Genomic DNA, 14,734 nt, shown 5'->3' with positions numbered 1-14,734 from the left:
GATAAGGTTTTTCATGGACACACGTCCCTTGTGTTTCTATTTTATTATGAAAAGCTGCTGAAGTTTGACAAATACTTTGCATGTATTGAGTGATCACTTGTTTTTGAGTTCCATTCTGATTCTGTGGTCCATCATAGTAGCTGATTTTAATCCATACTGATATATATCAATGGATATATATCACTTGGTTGCAATGTATGATTCTTTTAATGTCCCCATGCACAAAGCCATGAGGCATAGCAAGGATAGAAAATTGGGATTGGGATGAAGCCTGCAATTGGAGATATTGAGAGTTGATTTCTTTAAAAATCCCAGTTATGCTATATGAATGTTTGTTTTGATTCTACGTGTGGGATATGGGCTGCTTCAGTTTGTCCACAGCTGTTACCTATGATTGCCTTGTGCTCTAGGAGGAACATGATTCTTGCCAGCTGCAGACAGTTTCTGGGTCCTCTGGAGAAAGCATAAATGGGGAAGTCCTGAGACAGCCTGGGGGTGGCTGTTGCTCCCACTGCTGATTGGTGCTGTTCCAGTTTCTCAAGTGGTCATGAGCAAAGAGACAAGAAGAAACTGGATATCCTGGTGATTAAGATTGGACTTGCCCCAAGAACCTAACACCCCTAATCATCAGGGAAAAATCATTTTACCTCTAACCTTTCTCTCCTACCCAGCATTGCACCCTTTTTAGAAGGTATTAGGGCAGAATAAAGGTTGGAAAGGTGGTAGATATAAAAACTCAGTAAAATATCTTTTTTTAAAAAGGCCATAAACAGAGTAATTCGAGTGAGGGATACAGGGGCCAAGGCACCTAGGATCCATAATGGCTAATACCAAAACCATAGGAACTCATAGCAATGGGGAGAAATCTTGAGGGTTTCTGTGGAAAAGACTAATAGAGTCCCCTTAAGAGGTAGGTGAGTGTACAACATGGTGGCACTGGTGCCCATATGACAGCAATTCAAACCCTAAGTATATTACTAACAAAATGTGTGAAACTGCATACCTACAAAAACATTCACATATTCAAAATACATCAAAAGTGGGAAAGCTTAGCTGTCAATCAACAGAAGGGATAAACAAAAAACTGGTCCCCATTGGATTACTTAGTAAAAAGGAATACATACTGAAACAAGTTACACACATGGGCAGACCTCGAAAGCATCACGCTACTTGAAAGAACCCAGACAAGGCAAGTAGCACATAGTATAATTCCATTTATATAATGTATGTGGATGAAGCAGAGAGGAGAGAGAAGAGAGAAGAGAGAGAGAGACGAGAAAGAGAGAGAGAGAGAGAGAGAGAGAGAGAGAGAGAGAGAGAGAGAGAGAGAGAGAGAGAGAGTGTGTGTGTGTGTGTGTGTGTGTGTGTGTGTGTGTGTAGATTGGTGCTTTCCAAGAATTGGGGGCAAAGGGAAGCCGGAAGTGGTTACTATTCACTTACAGGAATTGTTCTGGGATGATAAAATATCTGAATTTAGTAGTTACGGTTGCAAAGCTCCGGGAACAGTGTAAAAACTACTGAACTTTCAAAAGGCTGCATCTCAGTAAATCTATTTAATAATTAAGTACATTACCAGACCTCCGTATTTGCTCCTGGCTTTTAATCCCTGAAGTCAGAGTGCATCTCTCCTGCAGGGACTTCCTGGTTATTCACATTAATCCATTAAATAATTACAGAGAGCAGAAGACTATTTTAAGTTAATCCCTTTATCACCACATATGTCTGAAAATTCAAAAATGAGCAAGAATATATAACTTGAAATTATAACTAGTAGGACAAGGGATTTTATTTCTCCATTGACTTTAACATTTTTTTTCCTAAATTGCCTAGGGTTTTGTTTGTTTTGAGACAGGGTCTCACTCTGTTGCCTAGACTGGCCTCAAACTTAGAGGTCCTCCTATCTCTGCTCCCTCCCTTTAACTTTAAATGGGAAAGAAATACATTAGAGAGAAAGAACTTGGAAGGGGGGCAACATTTAGAATGTAAATAAATACAACAATAAAAAAGATTTTATCACAAAGAGAAAAATCTAGTTTTTCTTTCAAATTGTGCCTAATGATTTTAGATCTTTATAAAATACAATAACGTTCTATAAATGATAAAATACTATTAGTCTCTGAAGGCATTCCTCTGTAAACATGATACAGCTTAAGGACCCAGAGCCATGGGGTAATGAACTATCCTTCCCCAGGGAACAGAGACAGGCAGACAGACAATCATCAAAGATGCTACTATCTAGGAATTTTCCCTCATCCTTCAGAGAGATGCCAATTTCACCCCACAGCAAATATCTTCCAGAATACGTTTCAGAAGCTCCCTTTGGAGCACTATCTTTGTCTGTCCTCATCATATCTAAAGTCACCACAAGGGCAGCAAGAGCTTATTTGGGTATTTCTATAAAATAGAACATTTTTAAGTGAAATGTTTTCCTTCCCATCAAACTTTTTTTTCCTTTTTAAGACAAAGTATCACTGTGTAGCCCTGGATGGCCAGTGAGCTTGAGAGGTCTTCCCACCCCAGCACTGGGATTACAGAGGAAAACTGCTGCACCAGCCTTTTCATGCATGCTGGGGATCTGAACTCTGTCTCCTGCTCACATATCAAGAACTCTAACAACTGATCTCTCCAGTCTCCCAACATGGATTTTAAAAAGATTATTCATGTTAACCTTTAAAACATGTTGTGCAAATCATAATATAACCTATGTCAAGGAACTCAGTGCTCACACACTGCAATATTTTGTTAGCCTATGTCCAAACACATCTGAGAATGGCATTTGGAAATGTGGTACAGAACAGCAGAGGAGGGAGTGGCCACTACACTAAATGTTCTTAGGTTAGAAAATGGTGAGTTAACTCACTAAATGATTACAAAACATCAATTGAGCATCCAAATTTCTGCTAGAGCATATCATGGGCACTAAAGCATCTAACATATAAGGCTCCTTGTAAGTTGGGAGCCTATTCCAAGGGTGAATTTACAAGCACTTTTTCCACATCTGCAGCACTCTCTATTCCCAATGGCTCTGAGCGTGTGTGTGTGTGTGTGTGTGTGTGTGTGTGTGTGTGTGTGTGTGTGTGTGTGTGTGGCAAGCAGACATGGGCAATAAAATACATCTATGTTCCTATACCCATCTCATAGAATTTTGGTTCTCATCCATAGGACATGGTTTGGGGGCTACTCCACATTCTTCCTACAGCAGCTAGGGAAACTAAGAACATTATTCAAGAGACTCAGCTAGGAAATGGCAGAGGTGAGACGGAAGCCTAGATGAAATGTGCTTGCCCATGATGCTATTTTTGACGTAGTACAGATTGCCAAGCTGAGATGCCTTAACATGTTTAAGGGTTCTATTATGTTATAACATAAAGCTATGTCATACTCTAATCTCAGAGTTAAACAGAATGTGACTCCAAGTTCTTACTTTCTTTATAAATCAAAAACGTTGAATTAACAAGTGATAGAGTCAAGGAGAAAGCACTGCCTTGTAGTCAACTCCTGGAGCTTCTTCTGAGTCCTAGTTCTCTCATTTCCACTTTACCTTCCCTCACTGTGGGTCGATGCTAATCACTTCCTCTGCACTTTTAAGTGCAACTGGCTTCATGGGAGTGGGTAGGGGAAGAGACACACATTTTATCAATGCATCACTAGGTTTATAAGTGTTAAAGACTGGGTTACTTTCACCCCTCCATGTTCCCTTTAAAGTGTGGGTGCTAGTTTCCTTGGTCATGTGATACCTATGAAAATACCAGAGGTAAGATTACAACTCTTTTATTTTCAATTATTTATTTTTAGTTTCTACATGCTTACTAACACAGACTGCTTCACTTATTGTTTGCATCAAAATGTATTTCTCAAGAAGAAAATATTGCAAATAATTCAAGACTAAAATATTAGCTACATAGTTGTTGCGGTAACTCAACTGGTTTTCTAGAGTAAGAGTGAGTGTATATGTGAGCTTTACAAAGAAAACTGGTTTTTAGGACCTAAGAAATACAATAGCCTCTTCTAAGGTGAAAAAGTAGATAATATTTGTTAGCACAGGTTCAAATTCTTAAAATTTGTTTCTGCAGAGAATGTCGTTTTGCTCATTACTAAGAACAGGAAGCTGATATTAAATATTACCCAGATAAGATAACTAGCCAAGCAAGTGGAAAGTTAAGAGAGTAATAGTGGAAGAACATTCTAGAAAGAACCTATTCTTCACTTTGTCAATGGTGATAGGAACGTGGCAGGATAGCCTTGTCACAAACTGGAAGTTGTGACTATATTGTAGAGTTTTGACATTGGAAACTGCACATTCTTCTGTAATAAAGGCTTGGCTGTGATAAGTTACCATTTGAAGAAATATGCTGGGTTCAAGTCTGTTACTCAGTGAACATCTGTTATAAAGAAAGGCATACAAATACAGATGACATCAAACGCTTTCATTGAGAGGTTGACATGGACGCTCATACAGTGTACGGAAGATGGTCTCAGAAGCTTTCCTGTGTATGAGAAACAGAACTACAGGCTTTTTTGTATAAGTTCCTGTACATCTTGTCCATGCTGTTCTCAAAGACGGGTCGGTGGGATTTCCCTTTACAAGAGGCTGCTCTGTTGGACCAGCATTCACCATCATCCAAATGGAAAGAGCCACGCGGCCGCTGAAAGGAGCTGAGAAAAGATTAAAAAAAAAAGTTAAAAGAGTGAAAGGAAGTTAAAGACACTACTATGAGTTCAAACATTTACTAAGTACTTCTAGATATATGATAATCTGTTGTGGCTGTGAGAAACAAAACACACTGAGACAAGATTGACTTTCTATAAGGGAAATCTAAACTGTTAATATGAACTTATGTAGAAAAAGAAATTGTGTTAAGAGTTAAAAGCAAGGCAAAAATAACACAGAACGCAGGCACAGTGGCACAAACTTTTAATCCCAGAACTTGGGAGGCAAAGGTAGTCAGGTCTCTGTAAATTCAAGGCCAGCCTGGTCTACATGGAGAGACCTTATAGTAAAAACAAAAATGAAAATGAAACAACACAGGTAAAGTGGCATGGTCAGTATGATAGAACTTCTAAAGCTAGAGTTCTTTGTATGCTCAGGAACCTTCAGTTATTAATGTTTTAGTTTTTTCCTCCTTAATTATGTTTTTATAGAATTGTACAATTCAAGAGAATACATATAAAGTGCTTATTTGGAACAAAGAAGTGATTATGATGCATTGAGATAAATAATTTCATTGTGCCCAGCAATCTCACAATACCATAACAAGATAGTAAAATTCAGGGTATCAATAAACCCATCTCAGCTGACTAGGAAACTCCCCACTGGCTAGCAGACATACATAAGGCGCAATGCAGGATGCTGGGGGAGAAGACACCAAGTTCTAGCCCAGCACTGGACTCTGAATGCTACAATACCAACCTGCATGCCTAGTGTACTCACTGGTGCAAAGGGGCATGATGGTTATAGATGCAACTAACTGCTTTCTGATTAGATATGAGGTCCCCTTCCATGAGAATAATTTCATGCCTAGTACTGCAAATCTAAAAAAAATTCTTAACTGTGAAGGCCACAGGCCTTAGGGGGAAAAATACTGTTACTGTCTTGCTATCTAGTCATATTGTCAAACTGCCCTTCAAATATTTATGCTTATAGGCTTCTGTTCTTGTCAGTGTTGGTTTGAGAATCTTCTTTTTGCAGTGGATACAGGTTAGTGCAGAGTGATAACTGGTCAGAAGTACTGAGAATAAGTAACTGAGTGCTTAGCTGTGCATGGTATCAAACAAACCCCTCCCCAACCCTGTCATCCAAGGCTCAGTCAATATCACAAGTGTTGAAGCAGAAAGGATAAAAAGTTGGAACCCAGAGAGGAGAGCTGATTATGGTACAGGATATGGCTGTTACGTTCCCTGTCAACAACTATGATTACCTAAACAAAAAGGATCATATCTATTATATTATTTTTAGTGGATGTGGGGGATAGGAAATAGGAGGGAAGGGAATAAGGGTAGATTTGTTAAAAACACATTGCATATATGAATGAAATTCTCAAAAATTTAAAACAAAGAAACAAGTCAAAGTCCTCCTTGTGAAATACATCTCTAAGCACAATGAGTCTTAATATGTAGTCTATGAAGAGGCACAACCACAAACGTCACAATCCTAACTAAACATAGCATTACTTACTTTGAGGCAGTCAGAATGTCTAATAAATTGTAAACAACTGAATTACTTTTTAAAAACATTTTGGTGCAAACTTCAGCTAGAAAGAAATCAATTATGTAGCACAGTCCCTAAGGAATTTCATGAAGAAAAATTCAGACAGTACTCCATGGTATAGCAGCAATGACGACTGCAACTACCCATGATTCATGGTTTTTAATTCTGCATCTTCTAGCCATTGGCACAAGACTTTCACAATAAAATTTACTAGAATAATCTTTCAAAAATATTTTTATTTCTAATATCCCTGAAATGAAAAAAAACAGATTTTCTCTAACATTATTTTGAAAAGATTTACTTGTATAAAATTATAAAAACTGTTTTGTTTATAATAAATGTATCAGGAAATATATGGATTTGCTGGTCAGTCAAATAAATCCTACACAGGAAGAAATGAATCATCACCAGTTGGGTATTTGTGTGTGTGTGTGTGTGTGTGTATACATGTGTGCAAATGGATAAACATGTGTGTGTAGAGGCAGAAGTCAGTGTGTGGAATCTCTCAATTTTTTTCCACCTTATTTTTGGAGAAAAGATCTGTCACTGAATCTGGAGTTCATCATTCAGCCACACTACCTTTTCAACAGGCCCTAGGGATCTTCTGCCTCTGCTTCTGCAGTGCTGGGATAGCAAACACAAGTGCACAGCTGCTTCTGTTTTATGCCCCAGCATGGGGACCGAGGAGTGAAAACGCAGGTCCTCATGCTTGCACTGTAAGCACTTTGCCTGGCCATCTCCCTACCCCTTAAATGTGTTTTTATTGAAAAGCTTCAGTAATGAAAAGATTGAACTGGGCTGGAGAGATGGCTCACTGGTTAAGAGTGCCCAGGTTTAGTTCTCAGAAACAGTGTTAGGTGCCTTACAGCCACCTGAAACTACAGCTCCTGGGAGATCTCATGTCTCCAAACTCAAAGGTATCTGCGCTCACATACACGCATCCACATACAGACATACATACTGTTAATTAAGAAAATAGAAGTTAAATGTAAAAAAAAAGAAATGGTCATTTTTATGCTAGCTATAAAAAAGATCTCCACACACAGAAGCAAGCCCATACCTATATTCAGGGTCACTGTCATAGGCGGAGTCTCTATATAAAAGACTTCTTTTCAGTTCCAGTTCGTCTTCTTTCTCTGGGTCTCTCTCTTCCTGAAAAATTAAAAGATTTCCATTAATTTTCTCATTTCTTCCAATAGTAGTAATGAATCTGTGGTAAATGTGTCTCTCCTGCCTCCCCCTATAAGGCTGAGCAAGTCCTAGGACATCTGAGGAAAGAAACAAACTGTTGAGAATGCATATCTCTCAATAATATTTTGAGATTATAATATCATTATATCATTTTTCCTTTTTTTCCCTCCACATCCTCCCACATACACATCTTTGTTCTCTTTCAAAACCACACACACATTTTGATTACTAACTGGTACATGTATCTATGTATATGCACACATATTCCTAAATATAACCTACTCAATCTGAATAGTTTATTGATATACATGTTTCAGAAGAGCACATTATAATTTGATTGGTATTAGCGAAGACTATATATGCAGTAAATACTTTATAAACATGGAATAAATGGTAGATGTAACAAGATATGTAAATTAAAAAAGCTATACATTTTATATATACTTTTATCTTTTGAGACCTAAATGCCAATACCTGAGAAAATTACACAGATGCAAGCATGTATTCATGACTTGCAAACGAAATGATTTATTGATAATGATAAGACAAAATAATAAACCAGAAAAAAACCTGAAATGTAGGTCTATAACTGGCACCCTTTGTAGGGTTATTGTGGGGGTCCCATGTTAGCTCCACCACAGTGCTCAGGCCTCTTGGGGAGGCAGGACACACGGAGCTTGACCTTGACCTACCGCATGAAGCCACCCAGCAGATGTCTGGCTGTGAGAAGCCCCCAGACACTCCCGGGACGAGGAAGCACAGTCTGAGAGCGGGACACATTCAGAGATGGCTCAGAGGCTACGGGCCTGAAGGAGACCAGGGCCATCGGGGTCTCAGGATCTTGGACATCCAGGAGCCGCTGGGATACAGCGAAGAGCTGAGAACAGAGTGTGGTCCGGCTGGGTTGGATCTAGCCCAGGGCTGAGGGGGTAAAGCAAGGGGACTCCAGCTGGTCCCACAGGACAGAGTCTTTGGCTGGATGGCATGGTGGTAGTAAGCTTGGACTTGGTGGCTGCCTCAGCTGAGAGCTCAGAGAGGCCTCCTACAGGAGACTAGACTGCAGCTGTGTAGGCTAAAGCCTTCTCTATGGTTCCCCATGGTGGATCCCAAAAAGAGATAGTCGATGGTTTTGAGTGAACTAATTTGTATAAAGATACATACCCAAAGTTTGCACTCTTAACTTTAGAGTGTTGGAAACATGGTGATCTGAGGTAGTTTTGCAAGCTGCATTGTCACAGTAAATTCATATGTGTTTCCTAGACTTTCTTAGTAAGTATTGGTCTAACTTTAGCTATCACCTCTCACTCCTTGGTCAACATGAACAACAGTAACGAAAGCAGGTAACAGAAACCTACAAAGACATTAAACCTCTATCAGATGTAGGATTGGTAGAGATCTCTTCCCATCTGTTGGTTGCCGTTTTGTCCTATTGACAGTGTCCTTTGCCTTACAGGAACTTTGCAAATGCATGAGGTCCCATTTGTCTATTGTTGATCTTAGAGCATAAGACATTGGTGTTCTGTTCAGGGAATTTTCCCCAGTGCCCATGTGGTCGAGACTCTTGCCTACTTTTTCTTCTATTAGTTTGAGTGTATCTGATTTTATGTGGAGGTCCTTGATCTACATGGATTTGAACTTTGTACAGGGTGATAAGAATGAATCAATTTGTATTCTTCTACATGCTGACTGCCAGTTGAACCAAGAACATTTGTTGAAAATGCTATCTTTTTTCCACTGGGTGGTTTTAGCTCCTTTGCCAAAGATCAAGATCTTTACAAATTCTACAACCAACAGAGGGCTAATATCCAATACATACAAAAAAAAACTCAAGAAGTTAGACTCCAGAGAATCAAATGACCTTATTAAAAAACAGGGTACAGAGTAAAAACAAAGAATTCTCAATGGAGGAATACTGAATGGCCACGAAGCACCTAAAGCATCCTTAATCATCAGGGTATGCATATCAAAACAATCCTGAGATTCCACCTCACACCAGTCAGAATGGCTAAGATAAAAAATCAGGTAACAGCAGATGCTGTCGAGGCTGTGGAGAAAGAGGAACATTCCTCCATTGTTGGTGGGATTGCAAACTGGTACAACCACTCTGGAAATCAGTCTGGTGGTTCCTCAAAAAATTGGACATAGTACTACCTGAGAACCCAGATATACCACTCCTGGGCATATGCCCAAAAGATGCCCCAACATATAACAAAGACACATGCTCCACTATGTTCATAGCAGCCTTATTTATAATAGCCAGAAGCTGGAAAGAATCCCGATGTCCTTCAACAGAGGAATGGATACAGAAAATGTGGTACATCTACACAATGGAATATTACTCAGCTATCAAAAACAATGACTTTATGAAATTCATAGGCAAATGGAGGGAACTGGAAAATATCATCCTGAGTGAGGTAACCCAATCACAGAAAACCACACATGGTATGGTCTCACTGATAAGTGAATATTAGCCAAAAAGCTTGGAATACCCAAGATACAATTCATAGACCACATGAAGCTCAAGAAGAAGGAAGACCAAATTGTGGATGCTTCAGTCCTCCTTAGAAAGGGGAACAAAATATTCACAGGAGAAAATATGGAGGAAAAAGTGTGGACCAGACTAAAGAAAAGGCCATTCAACATGTGGCCCATACATATACAGCCACCCAATTAGATAAGATGGATGAAGCAAAGAGGTGCAGGCTGACAGGAACTGGATGTAGATCTCTCCTGAGTGGCACAGCCACAATACAGCAAATATATAGGTGAATGCCAGCAGCAAACCACTGAACTGAGAACGGGACCACCATTGAAGGAATCTTAGAAAGGACTGAAAGAGCTTGAAGGGGCTCGAGACCCCATATGAACAACAATGCCAATCAACAAGAGCTTCCAGGGACTAAGCCACTACCTAAAGACTATACATGGACTGACCCTGGACTCTGACCTCAAGGTAGCAATGAATAGCCTAGTAAGAGCACCAGTGGAAGGGGAAGCCCTTGGTCCTGCCAAGACTGAATCCCCAGTGAACGTGATTGTTGGGGGGAGGGCGGTAATGGGGGGAGGATGGGGAGGGGAACACCAATATCGAAGGGGAGGGGGAGGGGTTAGGGGGATGTTGGCCCGGAAACCGGGAAAGGGAATAACAATCAAAATGTAAATAAGAAATACCCAAGTTAATAAAGATGGAAAAAAAATAATTAAAGGGCTTTGCAAAAAAAAAAAAAAAGGCCATTCAGAGACTGTTCCACCTGGGGATCCATTCCTATAAGTCACCAAATGCAGACACTATTGCAGATGCAGGAGTGCTTGCTGACAGGAGCCTGATATAGCTGTCTCCTGAGAGACCCTGCCGGAGCCTGACAAATACAGAAGTGGATGCTCACAGCCAACCAATGGACTGAGGACAGGGTCCCCAATAGAGGAGCTAGAGAAAGGACTGTAGGAGTTTAAGGGATTTGCAACCCCATATGAACAACAACAATATCAACCAACCAACATCCCACCCCCACCTCTGAGCTCCCATGGACTAAACCACCAACCAAAGAGTACACATGGAGTGACCCATGGCTCCAGCTGCATATGTAGCATCAATGGGAAGAGAGGACCTTGGTCCTGTGAAGTTTGATGCTCCAGTCTAGGGGAATGCCAGGATAAGGAGGTGGGTGAGAGTGGGTTGGTGGGTGGAGGAGCACCCTTATAGAAGCAGGGAGAGGAGGGATGGGATAGGGGGTTTCAGGAGGGGAAAACCAGGAAAGGGGATAACATTTGGAATGCAAATAAAACAAAACAATGAAACCCACAAGGAACAGCATTGATAGAGGAAGGACCCATCCACTTCAGGTAAGATAACACATTCATTGTCAAAATACCAGTGAATGATAAACAAGCAAGTTAAACCATTTTGGAATATGTACATATAATTTTAGTTGTTTAGACTTTTAGGTCTTGCCATTATGAATAATCCCATATGTTTCTACTGGCACTTTCTTTTCCCCTAACATTTTTGTCTACTATTAAAAGAGTTAAATTAGTTTTCTTTTAGTTAGTGCCTAAATGATCAATATTTAATCGTTTATTTTCAAATTTTCCATTGGATCTTTTTGACTGCCATCGAGCCACGTTAGAGAGATGGACAAGAGGTAAGTGGGCGGGCTGTCGTAAGGGGAGTGAGCACACTAACAACATCCAGCAGAACACTGCCCATCTGGATAAGGAAGGCACGGTGGGGAGACCTGACCCAAGAAAAAAGACAGACTGCATCACTGATCAGAATACAAATAGGAAGAATTATTTCATGTTTACAAGAAAGTGTGCTCAGAAAGGCCACTTAGACATCTAGCAACTATGACTGAACTGGGGAAAGGGAGACAAGCATAAAACAGTTACTTTGAATTTAGTCGGATATGGCCATTGTTAGACCTCTAATCTACAGAAAGATAAAATTATCCATTCGAGCAAATAAAGTTATGAAAATATGATATCAATAGAAAAAAAGAGGTACAAACCCCCTAGTAAAATATATCAAAATTGTTGGGAGTTAGATGTTATAGTAGACAGCTACTTCTGTTGCAAACTAGGAAAGCTGACAAAAAATAATTTTTAGGATATTAGAAGCAAAACCAATGAAGGCTGCAGATGTTAAGCTATGTGAGAGGTAATCCTTTCAAAAATGGACCCACAGTGCATACCTCTTTTTTTCCTGAAGCATTTGAAGATCTGTGTATGGACTAGAGGTTGGGTTGGAACAGCTAACGTTTGACAAAAGCTCAGTGCTAGGAACAGAAATATTACAAAGGCTCTCTTATGATTGTACAAGGTAGAAGACAACATTTAAATTCTATAGCATCTTTTAAATGCATCAGTTTCCAAAACATGTCATGTATTGACTCTCAAAGCTTCCCGAGACATCAGGGAATAAAGCTAAATGAAAACATCCGGAAAGCAGAGTGCTTCTCCTTCAGTCTTGCATTGCTTAGAGATGGGGATCACAGGGTTAAGCACTGCAGACACAAGAAACAGACCCTTTCAGTACGGTTGACACTTCAGTGTCCCCACTGAAACTGATTATGAGAGAAAAAGAGAGAGACTATTTTCTTCAGATGGGGACATAAGCATAATGTTTAAAGAAACCCACAGACAAAGAGGATTAAAATTGAAGCCTAGAAAGTTCTCAAACATACAAATTGTCCAGATATTTGTTGGCTTCTGAAGTTGAACAGACCGGAAACAAATATGCTAACCCCCAAAATGTCTGAAAATCAAAGAAAACATGCCCTATAATCGCGGTACCTAATAGAAACATTTACCAGACGGATTGATAGGAAGCAGATAAGCACTAACGTCCTCAAAAGCATGTTTAACTGACACCTGACTCTTTGCAAGGAGCATGCGCCTCAGACACCTGCCGTCAGAGAGCAGTCCGCAGCTGGTCTCAGTCACAGCAGCAGCTGCTGAACGGAGAAGACTGCAAACATTGAACTAGCCATGCAAAAGGTGTTACTTAGCATTATGTTGAGAAAATGCATCATAAGTTTATTTTACTGTATATCCTTCTTCAAATAAGGCAGCTGCGACATTATCAGGTGATGTTGCAGGACAACACTGACTGAAACATCGCCATGGAAAAACCATCTTAGCTTGAGATGTAAAGAAGGAAGCTTCTGTTCTCCAGAGTCAAGTATCCCTGGGTCCATGGTTCTCTAATGGTCAATGCCAATTCACCTCTCATAAGCATGAAATTCCATGTTGTATTGGCAAAGGCCTAATGCTTGTAATTTAAAGGGGGAGCTAATGCCATATGTGAGAAATGAGCTGGGATTGATCAGGAAGGACCCTAAAGATAACCGGAATTTATCAAAACTCAATGTAGCCTGAACCAGGTCCCTTTTGGATCAGAGTTATTAACCCTTAATGCTACCTGCCTAAAAGAGAAAACAAAACCCTTTCTTCATGAAGAAAATCAAAAGCATTTTAAACATATCCAGAACTGTATCTAAAAATAAACAGGGCACCTAGGGCCAGGATACCATCACTGCTAAAAGGAAAGAGTTAAAAAAAAAAATAAAAGACAAAGATACAAATGCAAGCACATCTAAATGCTGAATTATAGAAGACAGGCACTTTAAATTATTGTTTGTGATTAATATAATCAAGAAAATGTATGGGATGTTGAAAAATGACATGCGTTTTTAAGAATTTCAGATATGAGTCCAGGAAGATGAATAAAAGATTTAGAATTAAAAACATAGTTACTGAAATAATCAACTTAGCAGGAAAGTATAACAGCACACTGAAATCAGTAAAAATCAGAATTAATTTAAGTTTCAAAATAAATAGCTATAATAAAAGCAAGCAGAATGATAAATACAAGAAGTCCAGAACTCGAGATGGCTCAGCAGTTAAGAGCACTGGCTGCTCTTCCAGAGGACCAAAGTTCAGTTCTCAGAATGCACATTGGCTCACATGTATCTGAAACTCCAGTTCCTGGGAATCTAACACCCTATTCTGGCCTCAGCAGGTACCTGGTGCAGTGATACACGGACAAATATGAAGGTGAAATACTAAAATAACACTAAAACTTTAAAAACAGGCTAAGAAACCTGTGAGACAGAATCAAAAGATCTAAAAATAAAGTCCAACATTCAAAAAGTAAGAAATTACAGTATTCTTCTAAGGCATGCTTGAGGAAATAATGAGCTAGAATACTAAGCAAGCCCTGGTTGAGTGTGCTGAGCTGGCTTAGCGCCTAAGCTCAGCGTTGACAACACGGATAAGAAAGTCAAGAATTCAGAATCAAAAGGCATAGTCCTAATCCAAAATTCAAAATGCTTCCAGATCCAAATTATCTGAGTGTCAGCAAAGACTTCACAAACAGAAAATTCTACACTGTCCTCGTAAAATGGGTCAAATCAAAATAGGAGTCAAAATTTTAAAAGTACTTAAATTCTTTTATACAATAATCTTTAGGTGCTCGGTATATTTAGGTGTCTGTGAAACATAAATGAGGTTCATGCAAAGTTCATCTCATCCCCAAGATCCCTCCTTCCCATTCTCCTATGCTCTGTCCTTTTTCTCATTCTCCATATATAAAGTTGTGTATGTGTGTGTGTTATATATAGGAATACACACACACACACACACACACACACACACACACACACACACACACACACACTGTGGTTAACTCATGAATATCCAAATACCTTGTCCCTCAACAATTCCTACTTAGTTACATTTCAGTGTAGGATGTGTACATAAAAACACCACATACACATTAAAACACTGCGTGTAGCAATACATAAGTAAGCATTAGCCTCAAATTAGAAATACAGT

The 14,734-nt window shown here is 39.5% G+C and overlaps 1 protein-coding gene across 1 annotated transcript in view; it reads right to left on the bottom strand.

Moving 5' to 3' along the window:
• Positions 1-3,755: 3,755 nt before the first annotated feature.
• Spata6 (spermatogenesis associated 6) overlaps positions 3,756-14,734 on the bottom strand; it is an 82,952-nt gene continuing 71,973 nt past the window's right edge. The window contains 2 exon segments of the mRNA XM_032900342.1: positions 3,756-4,656; positions 7,269-7,360. Of these exon segments, the coding sequence (XP_032756233.1) occupies positions 4,476-4,656; positions 7,269-7,360 (273 nt within the window). The 3' untranslated portion in view covers positions 3,756-4,475.

Source organism: Rattus rattus, chromosome 1, assembly GCF_011064425.1.
Source record: "Rattus rattus isolate New Zealand chromosome 1, Rrattus_CSIRO_v1, whole genome shotgun sequence".
Classification (NCBI taxonomy): domain Eukaryota; kingdom Metazoa; phylum Chordata; class Mammalia; order Rodentia; family Muridae; genus Rattus; species Rattus rattus.
Note: the sequence above shows the minus strand (reverse complement) of the source record. Positions and strands in the feature narration are given on the sequence as shown.